The sequence below is a fragment of the Pezoporus wallicus genome, unplaced genomic scaffold, assembly GCF_028554395.1.
Source record: "Pezoporus wallicus isolate ANWC-B61680 ecotype Strahan unplaced genomic scaffold, APGP_CSIRO_Pwel_v1 contig_2871, whole genome shotgun sequence".
NCBI lineage: Eukaryota > Metazoa > Chordata > Aves > Psittaciformes > Psittacidae > Pezoporus > Pezoporus wallicus.
The window spans coordinates 5,686,248-5,703,618 of NW_026640775.1; the positions used below are offsets into that span (position 1 = coordinate 5,686,248).

At 45.6% G+C, this 17,371-nt stretch overlaps 1 protein-coding gene across 3 annotated transcripts in view; it reads left to right on the forward strand.

Moving 5' to 3' along the window:
- ATP6V0A4 (ATPase H+ transporting V0 subunit a4) overlaps nt 1-17,371 on the forward strand; it is a 33,416-nt gene that overhangs the window by 6,602 nt on the left and 9,443 nt on the right. For all 3 annotated transcript variants that reach the window (XM_057420546.1, XM_057420547.1, XM_057420545.1), the window contains exons 2-15: nt 59-242; nt 726-804; nt 1,604-1,701; nt 3,041-3,166; nt 3,570-3,661; nt 4,720-4,846; nt 5,164-5,246; nt 9,685-9,778; nt 11,127-11,339; nt 11,757-11,907; nt 12,714-12,853; nt 13,187-13,344; nt 13,804-13,897; nt 17,056-17,174. In XM_057420546.1, the coding sequence (XP_057276529.1) occupies nt 126-242; nt 726-804; nt 1,604-1,701; nt 3,041-3,166; nt 3,570-3,661; nt 4,720-4,846; nt 5,164-5,246; nt 9,685-9,778; nt 11,127-11,339; nt 11,757-11,907; nt 12,714-12,853; nt 13,187-13,344; nt 13,804-13,897; nt 17,056-17,174 (1,691 nt within the window). In that variant the 5' untranslated portion in view covers nt 59-125. The remainder of the gene's footprint in view (nt 1-58; nt 243-725; nt 805-1,603; nt 1,702-3,040; nt 3,167-3,569; nt 3,662-4,719; nt 4,847-5,163; nt 5,247-9,684; nt 9,779-11,126; nt 11,340-11,756; nt 11,908-12,713; nt 12,854-13,186; nt 13,345-13,803; nt 13,898-17,055; nt 17,175-17,371) is intronic.

Consider the following 17,371-nt stretch of genomic DNA (forward strand, 5'->3'; position numbering starts at 1 on the left):
CTTGACTCAGTGACCACAGTGTTCTTGCAGTGTTTTTCACCTTCTGGCACCTCCCTAGGTAAGGAAGACTGTGCTGCTGCCATCAAGGCCCCCACAGACACCCAGGTTGGAGGAGAGTTGGCAAAATGGCCTCGATCTTCCGGAGTGAGGAGATGAACCTGATGCAGCTCTTCCTGCAGGTGGAGGCTGCCTACTGCTGTGTGGCCGAGCTCGGGGAGCTGGGTCTAGTCCAGTTCAGAGATGTGAGTAGTACCTAGCCAGTGCTGAGCTGTGGGAGATGTTCCCTGGGGTATGCTTATCGTTCCCTCAAAGGAGTTGGGGAAGGTGCACCTGCAGGGTGGTCAAAAAGCCTTTGGCAGTAGTGGGACTTCCCAAAAGCTGATCTAAAAGCAAATCACCATGCTGAGGCCTGACCTATCCCTGTGTACCCATCCAGTGCTTTGCACCCTCTGCACAACATTAGGATGATTTCTTCCACCACCATAAAGCAGGGGGTCTCTCCATAAAAGTCCATCCCAGACACTTCCTGTCACAGCAAGACTTGGTGGAAATGAGCCACAATGTCCTTGGCCATAAGGGAAACCCAAGGTATTGCCCTGTCACTGGGTGTCTGTTAGATGCAGTGGTGTTGGCTGGCTGCACCAAAGGCGTTCATTCTCTTCTGATGTTAAAAATGAGCATGGCAGCGTGTAGCCTCCAGGCTTGGTTTTCCCTCCTGTTTTTAGCTGAATGTGAATGTCAACAGCTTCCAGAGAAAGTTTGTGAATGAAGTGAGAAGGTGTGAATCCTTGGAGAGGATCATGCGTAAGTAAATGCTTGTCAAATGCAACTGGCTTTCTGCCAACTGGTGGTGTGGGATTTATTTCTTTAAGTGCTCTCACACTCTGGAGCAGAATTAGTGGCGAAATGGTGATGTTTTCATCTGAGCCCCTGCAAATGTTGTGCATGCGTCAGCTAATTACCACTTCACCCCATATGGGTAATAAATTGCTGCTCCTGTTTTGAAAATGGTTAACTGAACTGAATGGAGGTTAATTAGCTTATATAAAATCACAGGATAAATCTGGGGCGGGGCAGGAGGCTAATCCAGGTAACCTGACTGTTACACCAGTGTACACATGCCTCCTGTGGCCAAGGGCTTCAGCCTGGGGACAAATCCTTAAAGCCCAACCAGCAATGCTTGTGGTGTCTGCTGTCCCATGGACATGTGCTCTGTGAGTTCTGCACTTCCCCACCAGTGCTATAGCCACTGTGATAGCACTTGCCATTGGTAGAGAGGGGAATGAAACCTGACTTTGCTGTGTGCCTTATTCACTGGCCCAAGCAAGGGGATTCCATGCTGGCTGTAGGTTCTGGGGCTCAGGGCTCCAGCTGCCATGACTTCAGGAGAAACAAGAGTTCTTGCTGAGGAAGGATACTGCCAGGTGTCCAGTTCTTGGTGGCTGCGTATATGCATTTGGGTGATGGCCCTTGTATATTGCTTCCCCTTGTCACACCTCCATGTGATGCCTTAGTCCTGACAGGGACCTTAGCAGGAGCTGATGACCAAGATGATGCAACGGGAACAACTCTGTATAGATACTTCTGTGTCCATTCCTTGCAGGTTTTCTGGAAAATCACATTGAGGGAGACAGTATTGAGATGTTCAAACTAGAAAAGTACCCAGAGACCCCTCTGCCTCGGGAGATGATTGATATGGAGGTACAGAATTTGGAGCGGACCAAGGAGAGAAGGGGATGTGCACCAGGATGTCTGTGATGTGCTTGATACAGCCCTCCCCTGCAAGAAAGCATCCAGTAGCTGAGGCTGGCACAGCTCTCCCTGCCTGTGGAAGTGTTCCCGAAGTTACTGTCTCAGCAGTTAGGTTAAGCCTGGTCTCACCGTATGTTCCAAAGGATCCCAGTCTTTCTACCATCCTCTGTGAAATATCCTTCAGGTCCCACATATTAGTGGAAAGGTATCACTATCACAGAATGCCCCCATCACCCTATAGGAGAGAATAAGAAGGTTTTTGGGGTGATGAATCATAGAATACCAGGTTGGAAGGGACCTCAAAGGTCCAACCTTTCTTGGCAAAGCATGACCTAGACTAGATGTTCCAGCATCCTGTACAGCCTAATCTTAAAAATGTTCAGCGTTGGGGAATCCACCACTTCCCTGAAGAGATTATTCCAGTGTCTGATTGTGAAAAATTTCCCCCTTGTGTCCAACTAGAATCCCCTCTGGAGTAACTTGTATCCATTACCCCTCCTCTTTTCCATGTAGCTCCTTGTAAAAAGGGAGTCTCCATCTTCTTTGTAGCCACCCTTTAAATACTGGAACTTGGTAAGCTGATGTTAGAACCAGCTTCATTGCATAAAAACCTCAGGGCTGTCTGTCTTAGTAGGAGTATGGTTGTGATATTGTAACATTGAGGCCTTGCTTTTGGTTGTGCAAGGGATGGTTTATTCTAGCTCAGTTTGAAGCTAAGGTTACTGACAGGGTAATTTTTAAATGCTGTACATGTTCATGACTAGAAAGAAATACCATGCTTTCCAAGGGCTTCAGTTTCATGAGCAAGGTGGTTACCTGATACGTTTCTAGACCCACATAGAATGGTCATCCTCACATAATTTTTGTCTGATAGCTGTGAACCTAAGCTAATGGCTGTATGTAGGCTGCTTTTGTAGTCAGCCTGTTCTGTAGGTGTGACAGCCAGTCCATCTGGGATCTGAGATGTCCTGCGGGAACCACAGAGATGCCAAGACAGGCTAATACCCTTAGACCATGCACCCACTTACCTGTCTGTGCTTTGGTCAGGTGAGTCAGAACTTTAATGCCAGAGAAGGACAAAGCATCCATCAGGGAATGTGGCAATGGGAAAATGAGGCATTGATGAATATCTTCCTACAAGCGCGGTGTTTATTAAAAACAAAATTGCTCATTGAACATTTCTGTATTCCCTCCTGGAAAAAACCCCAACCATCTGTTTGAGAGGTGGTATTACCTGAAGCATTGGTCTCCTTCAGAGTTTTTATGGATATGCTTGGACCCTAAACAGATGGTGCTGGAGAAATTTGAAGCTGAGCTGCTGGAAGCCAACCAGAACCAGCAAACACTGAAGCAGAACTTCCTTGAGCTGATGGAGCTCAAACATCTGCTGAAAAAAACTCAGGACTTCTTTGAGGTGAGAGGCCTCTTTGCTTTTCTATCAGAGATGGGGAAGGTTCCTAAAAGTGTTGGTATTTTCATTTGGCATGTGTTGCTATTACTGAGTTTTAGTCAAAACCCATCAGACTTTACCACAAGCCAGTAAGATATGTTTGCAAAAGCACCGCAGTCACTTTGGAGCCTGCGTTGCTCCGTAAGTCAATGGGGCTCAAGAAATTGGTTCCCAGATCTCTTTGAAAACTGCATTTATGCTTTTTGTTTGCTAAGATGCAATTCACCTATTCTTTTTCCTTTGGTCTAAATCTTTGTGGAAAGCTAACTTTGGGGAGAAAATGTCAGGAGAAAAACGTGAAAAGAGTTTTCAAGCTGGAAATGCTGAATGTTATTTTGTTTTTTTTTTTAAAACTAATGTTTTCCAGGCAGAAACCAATCTGCCAGATGATTTCTTCAGTGAAGACACATCTGGACTGCTGGAGCTGAAAAGCACTCCTGCTGCAGCTGCCAAGCTGGGGTGTGTATTGGTGATGGCCCCAGCCTGGGAAGGCTTCCCACCTGCACTTCATTGCTCTCACACTGGTACACTTCCTTAGGCTTTTTAGCAGAGGTTGCTTACCAGCCCCTCCAGCATCGCTGTTTAATGAAGATGAAAGAGCGACTGTCCTCCAAAGTTATCATTAAAACTATGGTCAAGTTATGGATCAGTGGGACAAATGGACTTTCACTTTCAGGCCACCAGTTTCAGTGACCCCCTAGTAGGTATTGATTGAAAATTGACATCTCACCTGTGGCTTCTGGATACAGACATCTGGCTACCAGCCTGCTTCTTAGGGATGGATGTCTAAGCACACAAAAAGCTGAAAAGCTGTAAGGTTGCTTGCAGTGGGCTTTGTCTGTGATAGAAAGCAGCGAGGCACTGAGGGTGAGAGATAAGAGAGTAGAAACACCACTGTGCGTATTGCTAATGGTAATTCAGTGGACAGCATAGACTCAAACAGCTTTTTCTTGTGTATATATCAGCTAGGTGTGGTGAAAGTTGCTGATAGTGATCCTCCAGGCTAGTGTTTTTATCTGCTCATGCTGCTATTTCTGAAGTCCTGTTCAACTCTTATAAGCAAACATATGCCTGCAGAGGGCTTGCCTTGGTGGGTGTATACCAGCATGTCATGCTGCAAAGGTGCAGTCTAGTGCTTTCTGGGAAAAGGAAAACAGGAGGGAGTAAAGATAAACCACCACTTCAGAATAGCTGCCTTCTTCCTCTGTCATTCAGGCACTTTGTGTGTGACTTTAAGCCTCAATCTGTTCCTCTATTTCTAGCTAGGATTGTCTCATCTCTTCTTTTTCTGTTGGTCTGGGGAGGACTTAGAATGTTTAAAAGAAAGAGCAACAGGATAAAGTCAGCAGATGGAGACAAGGGCCAGGCTTGAGCAAGGACTTCTTTCCTAGTAGTGTTTACACCAGCACCATGGCTATCATGGACTAGAAAACAAGAGACTGTAAAATAATTTGTGCTACAGGTCCTAAACGACTTAGAATGGTCTTGTAATTTATTTATCTTTTAACTCTGCTCAGATTCACTGCAGGGGTAATCAGGAGGGAAAGGATGGTACACTTTGAGCGTTTACTGTGGCGAGCCTGCAGAGGAAATGTCTACCTGAGGTACACTGAAATGGATACCGCCCTGGAAGACCCTGTGACAGTAGGTGCCAACCTGTTATTGCTTCATGCTACTCCTCATGCATGTTTGTGACATGCAGGAACCAAACTGGTGCCCTGGCTGTGCTGCAGCACCAGCTGCCTCACCAGAGCTGGGTGTCTGTCTGAAGGCGCCTGTAGAACAAAGGTGGGAAGGTTTGAGGGTGGAATAAGTTTCTTAGACATTGCTTTCACTTTTTGCCATTATTGACGCTTATTTTTCCTGCCTGGTTAAGATGCTTGTGAACCCTAGCAAGGTGGCTGTGTTACAGGGACCCTTTGCTCTGGGTAGGATCAAATTCTGCTTGAATTATGTTGCAGAGAGAAGAGATGAAGAAGAATGTGTTCATTATCTTCTATCAAGGAGAGCAGCTTAAGCAAAAAGTCAAGAAGATTTGTGACGGGTAAGGCAGGCCTGTGGGCAAGGCAGAGGCAAGTAAGTACGTCCATGGCAGACTCCCATGGAGGTATTTACCTGTCAGCTCAGGATGGCTGATTTTGGAGCTGGAAATCAGCTCTCCAGATCTCCAGCTCTCCAGCAGTCAGCTCTGCCACTGACCTTCCTTCTGCTCCTCAGCTCTGCTGCTCCTAATTATGAAAGGTATCCATCACCTTGGCACTTGGAATTGATGTCCTAAATTTTCCAAAGTGACTTAAAGGTCTTCAAGCTTCACTCATTAGGCTTTTAACTTGGGAGATCTTAAAGGGGTCTGTTTTTTAAGAAATACTCAGCATCCTTCCCCTGAAAACCAGGGGCCCTAACTTGGGCACTAGGAGCATGGTAATCCCCAACCTGTTCTCAAGCTTTCCTGCATTCCATCATGGAAAAGAGGATGCTGTAGTTTATTCAGTCCTTTCCCAAGGCCTTTGAGCAATATCTGTGTAATCAGAGATAGAGCCCAGGAAAGAAATGAAAGCTTCATGCAACCTGACTTGTTTCCACCCTGTTAAGCATCTTGAAAAGATAATTCAGGTTGAATGTTTTGTTACTCTTTCATAACGCTGATGACCAATGGGCTTCGTTGCGGTGTAAAACAGATTTGACGACAGGATCTGCCTGTTGTCACCAAATCCATTTCAGGTATATCCCCTTGGACAAGTGGGGTCAGCCAAGCACCTGTGGGCTGCATAAGGTCACAGGGAGGGGGTGAGCAATTGCTCTTACCCGACCTGTGCACTTAAGGCAGGTCTTTCCTTACATCCTGCATTTAATCAGAATAAAAGCAGGAAGATCAGTTCATACAGCTGGGATAGCTGAGTTCAGTCCCATGAAGCGACAGATCCCTGGGGACTAGACTATTAGCAACTCCTGCGTTAGAAATGGGGGTCCTGCAAGATGCCACCTATAGGCAGTGAAGGGCAGTGCTCATTCTGAGAGCAATTCAGCACTCCCGAAGTGGGCATCTCTATGAAGCAGCCGTGGGAGCATGGCCATCTTGGGGAAGACTCCCAGCTCTCAGTCACTCATTTCTGATCCTGAACCTCAGACATGGAGGGAGTTCTGCCATCACCACTGTGCAGGATCAGCTTGCTGCTGCCAGTATGAGTCTCATTCTCCTTCTGGATTACAGTTTCCTGCCTATGGCCCATTTACTTACCTGCTTTTTAGATGCTGTTCAGTACCCTTCTCTCTTTCTGCACTCATAGTCAGTTGCTGGTGGTGACCATTTCCCATTGCATCTGCCCCTGTGCTGATAGCCTTACAAGTTGTCCATACATTCAGAGCTGACTGGGGTTGCCCACAGAATGCTGCAGGTGCTGCATTTTGGAGGATTTTATTTTCCATTTCCTTCCCCTGCAGCAATTTAAATTCCCTGGAGTCAAAAGCACAATACTATTTTTTTTTTATTTTTTTTTATTTCTTTTACTGGGGTGGGAGTAAAAGAACAGGCAATGCAATTCCTGTCAACATTTTCAGTATTGATTGAACCCGGAATCATCCAAGCTGGAGGCATGACCTTCTGCAGCAGGGTGCAACTGGGAGCATGAGCAGATGCCTGAAGGGTGGGCCACCATGTGCAAAGTTGTTATAAGTTACCAGCATGGATGTGGTGGTAGGTTCATAGAAAGGAACTTGGACTAGTTTCTCTCAGCCTCTTGTAACTGAAGGAAAACATACCTACCTAAGACAAATTCACAGGATATCCTTTGCAGTGCTAGTGCGCTAGTTTTTGTTTATTGCCAGGTAATCAGGCTACCCTTGAAGTCATCTTCTCTTTTTTTCTTCCTCCCTTTCAAATCTTTTGCTTGTTAATATGCATGCATATAGGAATGTTTTGCTGAGTGGCAGTTTTTTAAATGTATTAATCCCGTGATTCTTCTTTTGTGCTCTGTGGGCCATCAGTCATCCCTGGAACACAAGCAAAGTTATTTTGGTCTCGTCCATCTTTAAGGCAGGGTTAACTGTACCTAAAGCAGATGGCACTGTCATTCCAGCCCCAGCAGGACATTTCTGCTTAGCACTAAGTCATCATTCATGACAAGTAAATACCCTGCAAAAATCATGGGACTGGTATAAGCCAGTCTCCTGCAAGGCAGGCTAAGATTTGTTTGCAGAGCAGTGTGCCTCAGGTTACGTTTGTAGTCCCTGCTTGACTCTAATTGGTAACATTAGTCTGCCAATTTCATGAGCATTAAGTCCATGCACAAATTTATTAGTGGAAGGTGTAGAGGGAGCAGGGAGGAGGAAAATGTAGGAATTTTTCTCTTCTTCCTTTTCTTGCGGCTGCCTCAGTGCTAATGTGAATACTAAACTGGGTTTATCAATGTAAGGATTCCCTGCTGAATTCTCCCGGAGCTTTGAGAGATGTCTGTGCCATTAGGGCAAAGCTGATACTCAGTATGCAAAATGGCTGTTAAAACATCAAAGCAACAGTGCTGCTATAACATTATTGGAAATGGGGGAACTGTACAGCATGGAGGAATAAGCTATCAAGTTTGATTAAAAATCCTTATTAAAAATTAACTAAGAGCTGTGAAGAATAAGAAGATGGAAATAATTAGGTAGGGTGAATAACCTTTGGAAATGAATATCAGGTGTTGAGTAAGGAGAGATTCAATTCTGGAAAGGGAAGTTTAGCAGAAGATCGCGTGCTGTCATTGAACATGGTTCTGTTCTGATCTCTTGGAAACCGCAACATGTTTTATTCGATTTGCAACTGTCCTCACTTGTGTGTGTGCTGGAACTGATTTTGGAAGGCAGGTGGTGACATATTCTGTGATCAGACAAAGCCAGCACGTTATGCTTATCTGTACACAGAGCATGTACATTTTTGTCTCTTAAACAGGGATAGACCCCCATGACCCTGTGACATTTTCTTTTAATTCATCTCATATGCAGAAAGGCAGCCCTTCTGCAACCCTAACTCAGCGTAAGTCTGCTGCAGGATGGTAGATGTGCGGCCTTAGGTGGGCAGATCTCCACTCTGTAAAGAGGAGATCCCTTCCTGCAAACCTGTTGAGGCAATATTGAAGGACAACATTTACTACAATGCCCTTGAAGTGTCAGGGCTGGCACAAGCACTACAGAAAAAAGATGAGGGGTCTCTGCTATTTTAGTTACTGTAGCACCGCAGTTCCATTGAAGCTGGTAGGCACAGATCCTTGTGCAGCACCTTGTGATCTGCAGTGTCCCAGTGGGAACTCCTTGTGCCTGCTGTTCATGCATGAAGTATACTCTGGGACTTGTTTTGCAGGCAGAACAGGTAGCTGTACATTTTTCAGAGAGACATGCAACTTATTTCTAATTGGCTGTATTGGGTTCGCATAATGGCTTTACAATATCACATTGTGCTGTACTAGTGTAAGCACCTTTACACAGGTATGACTTGTAGTTGTACTAGAGAAAGTCGTATTGCATATTACAGGTGAAGCAGTATACAACACCTGCACGGGGTTAAGACCTTCACTCACGTATTAGAAACCCAAATTATACCATCCTAAACAAGACAGCTGAATCAGACAGAGCCTTGGGTGACATGGTTTAGTGTGAGGTGTCCCTGCCCATGGCAGGGGGTTAGAACTAGATGATCTTAAGATCCTTTCCAACCCTAAGTATTCTGTGATTCTATGAATCTCCCAAATACAGCCTTAGGGATAGGCTTATAAAAGCATTTCTACTGGCCTGGCCACATCTAAGCTGACATAAAAGCTACCGCTCTCACCCATCATTCCCTTGCTCCCAAGCTGTCTAGCCAAATAGACGGCCCAGAATTCAAGAGCTGGCTGTACAATCATCCTGCTTTTGTTTCACCCTGGAAATACAGTCTTTTTGTTTTTCTTTTTGTTTTCTACCTTTATTTTGACAGTTCTTCACTTCCACAGCCTGCAGGCAGGCAGAGCGTTTTCTTGCTTGCAGCAGTAGCTCAGCTGATGCCTTCTCCCAGTGACTGGAATACGGTAGTGCAGAGACAGGGACGAGGTATTTTTCCAGCGTCAGTGCAAGAGGGACATCTGTTGGCTACTGTGTTAAAGGAGCTGCCTTTGCCACGGTGGGTTTTTCTGTGGCTCTGTGCTGCTCAAGCAGCTTGTGGACATGCCGGAGGTGCTGACCACTGTGTATAGTAAGTATCATGTAACTTGTAGCACGTGAGACAGAGACTGTTTTTTCAGCTAGAAGAAGCAGAAGGATCGTTTTTGTTATGAAGAAATAAATGTACCTTTTCTGACCTTTCTGGGAGGCCAGACACAACTTTGTGTTATGTAAGATGACTATACTACTGGATAAGGAATAAAGTGGCCCATTAACAGATGTTTTCCCCACCTATTGAGCTGAAAAACGTCAAGAGGAAGAAAACTCAGTCAAATAAATGGTGTTTCTCATTTCTCTCTTACTGAGGCTAGATTCCATGCCACAGTCTATCCCTGTCCGGAGTCTGTCACTGAGCGCCGAGAAATGCTTGATGGAGTCAACACAAGGATCGAGGACTTAAACACAGTAAGTGGCAGCAGTTTTACCGGGGTCTGAATCCCGCAAGCGGGACCTGCCCAGACATTTGTCCTGTCTGACTCTCTGTGGCCATGGCCAGATCCCAGACTTGGTTTGGGAGCTGGCTGTGAGGAGCTGGCTGGTGGCTGGGCCTGAAGCCATCAGCCCAGTAGTGGTCCTCCCACTGGTTGTGGAGATGTGATTGTGCTCTGCACTGCCCATTTATATCCCCTGGGAGCTGCTGCGGGACTGCCTTCCATCTGAGGAACCCAAAAACTCTTGCTGCTGTTGGCCATGCAGAGGTCAGAGGTTTAAACTTTATGATAGGGGGCTACAAGATGGGATTTAAGGTCATCAGCAGGCTGTAGGTATTGTAACCAAATTGCACGTGGTCCAAAGTGGTTTCACCTAGATCTTACAGCAGCTCACAAAGTTGTTTGGTCACAACTGTAGTACTCTAAGGATTTCTTTTTATGTTTAAATTAGGTTTTCTTTACTGAGGAAATCTTGGGTGCTTGTCACACTAGCAGTAGAAAGCCAGTACTGCTGTTGTAGAAGTATCCAACCTCTTTATTCCAACATTTAACACAGGGCTGAAAAATGACAAGTTCAGTTGTTATGGGTACTCTAGCTTGTGTATCAACATAGGGTACTAGGAATTCACACATTTGGGAGGGACTTCTGCCTGTAACCTTTGTATTGTCTCACATGACAGTCAGTGGATCCCAAGGTCAGAGGAAATGGAAGCCCTTTTTGCCTGTGGTGGCCCATCTGGCAGTTGACATCCTGCTGTCATCCCTCTTGTGAACACCTGTGACTGACTGCTTCCAAACTGACTTTCACTTATGAGCATCATGGGCAGCCAGGTTTCTCCAGAACTTGTAGACCACACGCGTCCATAAATACATTATCTCCATCACCCATTTATTCAGCAGGGTTGTGGTGAACACATCATGCATGGAGGTTCCACCAGGGCCATGAGCTTTAGCTCTGGCAGTGCCGGCACACTCATGGATGTGATGTGCCCCAAGTTAATGGCATAGAGCTGCTTGCAGGAGATGGCAGGGTGGGAGTGCATGGCCAATCCCACAGCTCAGTAACTCCCAATGATCTCCTCTACATTTACAGAGGCTTGAGACCATGCAGGGAAAGTCCTTAGTAAACACCATTGTGCACCTGGTGTCAAGCAGTCCTGTGTTCAGATCTGCGCACACTGTCCTCCAGGATACTCCACACATTCATGCAAATCCCTCCCTTTCCACAACCCTCTTCCAGCAGCCTTCCCCAAATAACGGCTGCATAGATCATGCTGCCTATACCTTTCCTGTCTCAGGCATTGACTGTGTTGTGCCTACAGGTGATAGACCAAACCAAGTCTCATCGCCAGCGACTGCTGCATGAGGCAGCAGAAAACTTGTGGTCCTGGAGGATCAAGGTGAAGAAAATAAAGGCCGTCTACCACATCCTGAATTGCTGTAACATTGACGTCACCCAGCAGTGCGTCATTGCAGAGATCTGGTTCCCAGTGACTGATGCTAGCCGGATAAAAAGAGCTCTCCAGCAGGGAATGGTAAGAGACCAACATTTTGGATCCCTTAAGATCTCACCCAAACTTTATTGTTTATATGTTGACCGTATGAACAGACTTCTCTTTGTTACCCTAATGCTGCGTTCCCTTTTCTGTTTTAATTAAAGTAGAGGTTGTTGCATGACTGCTTGGCCTCAGGGAGTTTAAGGTCAGCATTAAATCTTAGCAGGTTTGTGATTGACCCATGAGTCAGCAGTGCTGGCAGCTTTCCCTGAACAAATCAATAGCACAGAATATGGAAAAATCTGGATATTAGAAAAAGGGTTGAGGTATAACACTCTTGAGCCTAGCTTTTGTGTTGCTGCCTGCATGTGTTTGGACACAAACTGTAGTGCTGCAGGGCTGATTCTTCTCTGCTAACCACCCTGACTGTGTCTGTCCTTGTCACTGGGTTTGCAGGAGCGCAGTGGCTCTACTATTGCTCCTATCCTTACCGCTGTACATACCAGGCTGGCACCACCCACCTTCAACAGGACCAACAAGTTCACAGCAGGATTTCAGAACATTGTGGATGCATATGGTGTGGGCAACTACAGAGAAATTAACCCAGGTGAGAAACACTCATCTGCCTGCACCTGGCTTGCTAGAGCTAAAGTAAAGCCTTTGAGCTCTGTCCCTATCCTAAAGGATTCATTCATTGGTGATTGAGATATCTGAACGATATTTTCTAGTGGTAAAAAGTGAAACTGTTTGGTGTATAGGCATGTATTTTCTCAGGCAAAGAATTTGGCCTTCAGTCTTCAGTGATTGATTGTGGCAGAAATAATAACTGCAAAATAATAGCACAAATACAGGATGGGGAACAAATGGTGATGTAGCACCTCTGAGGAGAAGACCTAAATTCACAAGGCAAATATAATATTTTGCCTCAGCATGATGAGTTGAGTTCATCATGCTGAGGCAAAAAAAAAAGCTCTAAAGGACCTGATAAAAGCATGAAATAATGGTAGGGAATCTCAAAGAGACCACTGAGAATGAACAGAAACCTAGAAAGGGGGGACCATAGGAAGGGTTGGATGAACTCAGATTGTTGAGGCTAAGACTGAGAAACATAATGATAGTAAACTTCAGGTACATCATTCTGTTACAAAACAGAATGCAGTTGTCTACGCATGGTTTTTATTATGGTGAGACAAGAAATGAAAACCAAAATTGCAGGGAAGATGGAGGTCATACTGACAATCTGATGATAAAGCTAGTTCTGTACTAGCTCTGACTACTTGGTGAGTAGGGGAGGGATCGTGGAGGCCTTTAAGGACAGCTGCACTGAGGAATGGGCGAGTGGGATGGACTGCTTCTCTGCTGAGGCCTTTTTGTTTAGGAGGGGCTGAGCTTCTTGTCTTTTCCTTCCTGCAGCTCCATACACTATCGTTACCTTCCCCTTCTTGTTTGCTGTGATGTTTGGGGATTGTGGCCATGGCGCTGTCATGCTGGGCTTTGCACTCTGGATGGTCATTAATGAAAAGAGCCTTCTGGCCCAGAAAAGCACTAATGAGGTGAGTACCAGGGAGCTAGTGCACCCCATTAGTGTAGGAAAAGGCTCATCATCCCCATTAGTGTAGGAAAAAGCTCATCATCCCCATTTGATAAAGGAGACATCCAGCCTCCCAAAGGATGAGTGGAGATCCTTCAAAGATTCTTGTGAGGCAGGGATTTGACAAATAATTCTGTCTCCTTCTACACAGAGAACTGAATGGGCCCAAGGGACCTGGAGTTTCTTATGAATCTTTGTATATTGATAGATCAGTTATGTCTCCTGTTGGCTAAGGCCCACCGTTTGATGGGACTGCAGGTACTTTGGTGACTGGCACTGCCTTCTCTTCCTGCAGATCTGGAACACCTTTTTTAGTGGGCGCTACCTGATCCTGCTCATGGGCATATTCTCCATGTACACTGGCTTCATCTACAATGACTGTTTCTCCAAATCGTTCAACATCTTTGGCTCTTCCTGGCATATCATCCCCATGTTTAAAAATAACACTTGGAAGTAAGTGGCTAAATGTGAAAATACACTGAATGCAGTGCGTAGACTTTGAAAGAAAGACATAGCTACTGCCTGTGTGGGGAAGGGAAGAAATCCCTGCTGTGGATTCAGTCATGAATGAATCAGAGGTTTTGTCTGACACACACAAAACGAGCTCACTATTGAAATTGAAATGGAAATGTAAAGTCCCGGGGAACATGACTGTTTGTTCAGGCACTGATGTGCATAAAAATCTGCAGGTGTCCAGGAATAATGCATAGAGAATTATCAGTGTGATGGAGACTGCCATTGTGTAGGACCCATTTACAAACACACATACACACAAGCCCAGGATAACAGTTCACAGAAAGGCTGGAGTCAGTGACAGATACCATGTGGTAGCCCTCAGCACATCTCACAAATATACTGTAGGCTTATATGGTGAGATTAAGCTGCAAAGGTCATTTCCCTTTCCTCCTGTAGCAAGGATGTGCTTCTGGGCAATACGGTGCTGCAGCTGGATCCAGCAGTCCCAGGAGTCTACTCTGGAAATCCATATCCATTTGGAATAGATCCGGTAATTAAATTAAATTGCTCTAAGATAATTTGTATTTCAGTTCTGTTTCTACATGTCAGGTACATCGTAGCTCCCTGCTCTGTCTCCTGAGCTCTGCTCTTTGCCTCTTGCTCTTTGCTTGTTCTTTACATAGTCACGATGCTTCAGTCAAGGATATATGTATATTGCTGACCATTTTGCACAAGCAGTAGCAAAATGGTAAGCAGGAATGAATTTTGATTTTGCCAGAAAGTGGTCTTGTGCTGCAGTCTCTGACCTGTTACCAGACTGTTGGACTCAAGTTTCCTTTCTCGAGTACTTAACCCATTCCAGAGCTACCTCACAGGTCTGAAGGCAAAGTCCTGATTTCCATGCAATCTATTTATTGTATGAAGTGTGAAGTAAATGCCAGTATCAGTTAACTTATCCACATTTTTTTCTCTGTGTCCTATTTCCTTTTTCTTGCCTTGTAATTGTTAACATCAAGCTTTCCTGTTTCAATCTTCATATTAGCCAGTTAATCTGTGCTTTGCTGGATGTATGCTCATTTCATTTGGTCACACAAAGAAACACTGGCTTGCCCCAGTTTGCAGACATTGACCTTGTAGTAAGTTTTTCATAAACCCAGCTCTAAAGCTGTGTCCAGGACATAGGCACTCAAGTCCTGACAGAGGAAGCTGAATTTTCTGTATGTTGCCCTGACACATTCTTAATTTAGGTTAACCTAAGCTAGCCCCTCCTTGACCCTGGCTGCTGCCTGCTCGAGAGGCTGATAGCCCTGGCTGGGAGGGAAGAATTGCTGACGATTGCTGGCTCGGAAGGTGTGGACTGGAAAGCACCAGCCTTTGTATGGCCCTCTCTGTGGAAATTACCAGTGTCATCTGCCCAGAAGGATAGATGACTCTTTGCATTTTGCAAGTCCTGACAGGATGGTTCAGGTATATCTTGGAAAATAAAGAGGGACCCTGAGGTGAGTAGGGTAGGCAGTCTCTTCCATAGCTAAAGAAGAGGCAAAGCGTGTTGGACAAAGGCTTATAAACTAGTATTTTGGCTCCCAAATAATTCCGTCTTCGTTCTGTTCAGGTACTAAGTGTCTGAAAACAGGTATCTACTTACCATCTCTGAGGTCAGAAGACTGTGCGGTCTAGAAAGTTTTAGAAAAAAGGAGAAGCAGCCATGAAGCTCTGTAGCATAAAAAAGGACTGAGAAGAGGCGTATGATTACTATCCTAACACATCTGAAAAGTTACTGCAGAGAAGCAGATGATAATCTGATCTCAATGGTCAAAGTGTTGGAATGAGCTTTTTTTCGTGTTCAGACAGAAAGCTTGAACATGCTTTGCCCTGGGTACTACTCTGTTGAAGGTGGAACAGATTTCCACAGCAGCAGGAGGGATTTTCTCATCCTTTCTGGTTTTGCTAAAGGATATATGACTCCTCCTAAACGCAAGGAATGACACTGAAAAAATCTAGGTTCTGCTACCAACCTTTGCATTGGTTTCTGGAGGACTGAAACAAAGTCACTACATAATTTTAAATCCCTGTTATTTCCTCTGATAAATGAGGATAATATTTTATCCCAACACGCCCAGTCAGTTGCCAGCACCTATAATAGATGCTTGGAGCAATGTAGAGATATTCCAGCCGCTCCAGCCAATGAGCCGGCTTCATTTGGAGCTCGGCTCAGATGCCTCTATACAAACGCTCGTAGCATGGGGAACAAACAAGAGAAATTAGAGATGTGTGCACATCTATGTGGGTATGATATAATAGGCATCACAGAAACATGGTGGGATGGCTCCTATGACTGGAGTGTTGGAATGGAAGGTTACAGGCTCTTTAGGAAAGACAGGCCAGGCAGGTGGGGAGGGGGAGTTGCCCTTTATGTTAGGGATAGGCTGGAGAGTATGGAACTCTGTCTGGGGACATGTGAGCAGTCCACAGAGAGTTTGTGGGTCAGGGTTAAAGGCAAATGTCTGGCTGGAGACCAGTAACAAGTGGTGTCCCTTAGGGATCGGTGTTGGGACCGGTCTTGTTTAACATCTTCGTCGCTGACATGGACAGTGGGATTGAGTGTGCCCTCAGCAAGTTTGCCGATGACACCAAGCTGTGTGGTTCGGTTGATACGCTGGAGGGAAGGAATGCCATCCAGAGGGACCTTGACGTGCTTGTGAGGTGGGCTGATGCCAACCTTATGAAGTTTAACCATGCCAAGTGCAAGGTCCTACACCTGGGTCAGAGCAATCCCAGGCACAGCTACAGGTTGGGCAGAGAAGAGATTCAGAGCAGCCCTGTGGAGAAGGACTTGGGGGTGCTGGTCGATGAGAAAATGAACATGAGCCAGCTTCAGTGTGTGCTCACAGCCCAGAAAGCCAACTGTATCCTGGGCTGTATCAAAAGGAGCGTGACGAGCAGGTCGAAGGAGGTGATCCTGCCCCTCTACTCTGCTCTTGTGAGACCTCACCTGGAGTATTGTGTGCAGTTCTGGTGTCCTCAACATAAAAAGGACATGGAACTGTTGGAACAAGTCCAGAGAAGGGCCACGAGGATGATCAGGAGACTGGAGCACCTCCCATATGAAGATAGGCTGAGAAAGTTGGGGCTGTTCAGCCTGGAGAAGAGAAGGCTGCGTGGAGACCTCATAGCAGCCTTCCAGTATCTGAAGGGGGCCTATGGGGATGCTGGAGAGGGACTCTTCATTAGAGACTGTAGTGATAGGACAAGGGGTAATGGGTTAAAACTTAACCAGGGGAAGTTTAGATTGGATATAAGGAGGAAATTCTTTCCTGTTAGGCTGGTGAGGCACTGGAATGGGTTGCCCAGGGAGGTTGTGAATGCTCCATCCCTGGCAGAGTTCAAGACCAGGTTGGACGAGGCCATGGGTGATATGGTTTAGTGTGAGGTGTCCCTGCCCATGGCAGGGGGGTTGGAACTTGATGATCTTAAGGTCCTTTCCAACCCTAACTCTTCTATGATTCTATGGTTCTACCTTTTAGATGGGAAGCTTGGCAGAGTGAAAAGTATTGTAAGGAACATCTAGATTTCCATCACTTCTTATCTTCATACTAGAATTGGTAGGAATAAATGGGTGGTATCAGAGCAAGAACTTTCACAAACCTGGTATTGATCATACACCTGAAAATCTTGTTTTTCTGTCTCTCTCTGCTCCTTTCCCCAAAGATCTGGAATGTTGCATCGAACAAGCTGACTTTCCTGAACTCCTACAAAATGAAGATGTCAGTTGTCATAGGGATAGTGCACATGATTTTTGGGGTGATTCTCAGTCTCTTCAATCACATGTAAGTTTGTTTCACTGATCTAGTGTACTTCATTCGGAGAAAGCCTCATATCTCAGACCAATGACTTGAATTTTGTCCTTTCCCCAGTGCGAGCAGAAATGCCCCATGCACTGACTGACTCACATCACTGTTGGTACAGACTGCTGTGTCTGAAGGCAGGAAGGACAACTGTCTCATTGCAGATATTCTCTTGGAGA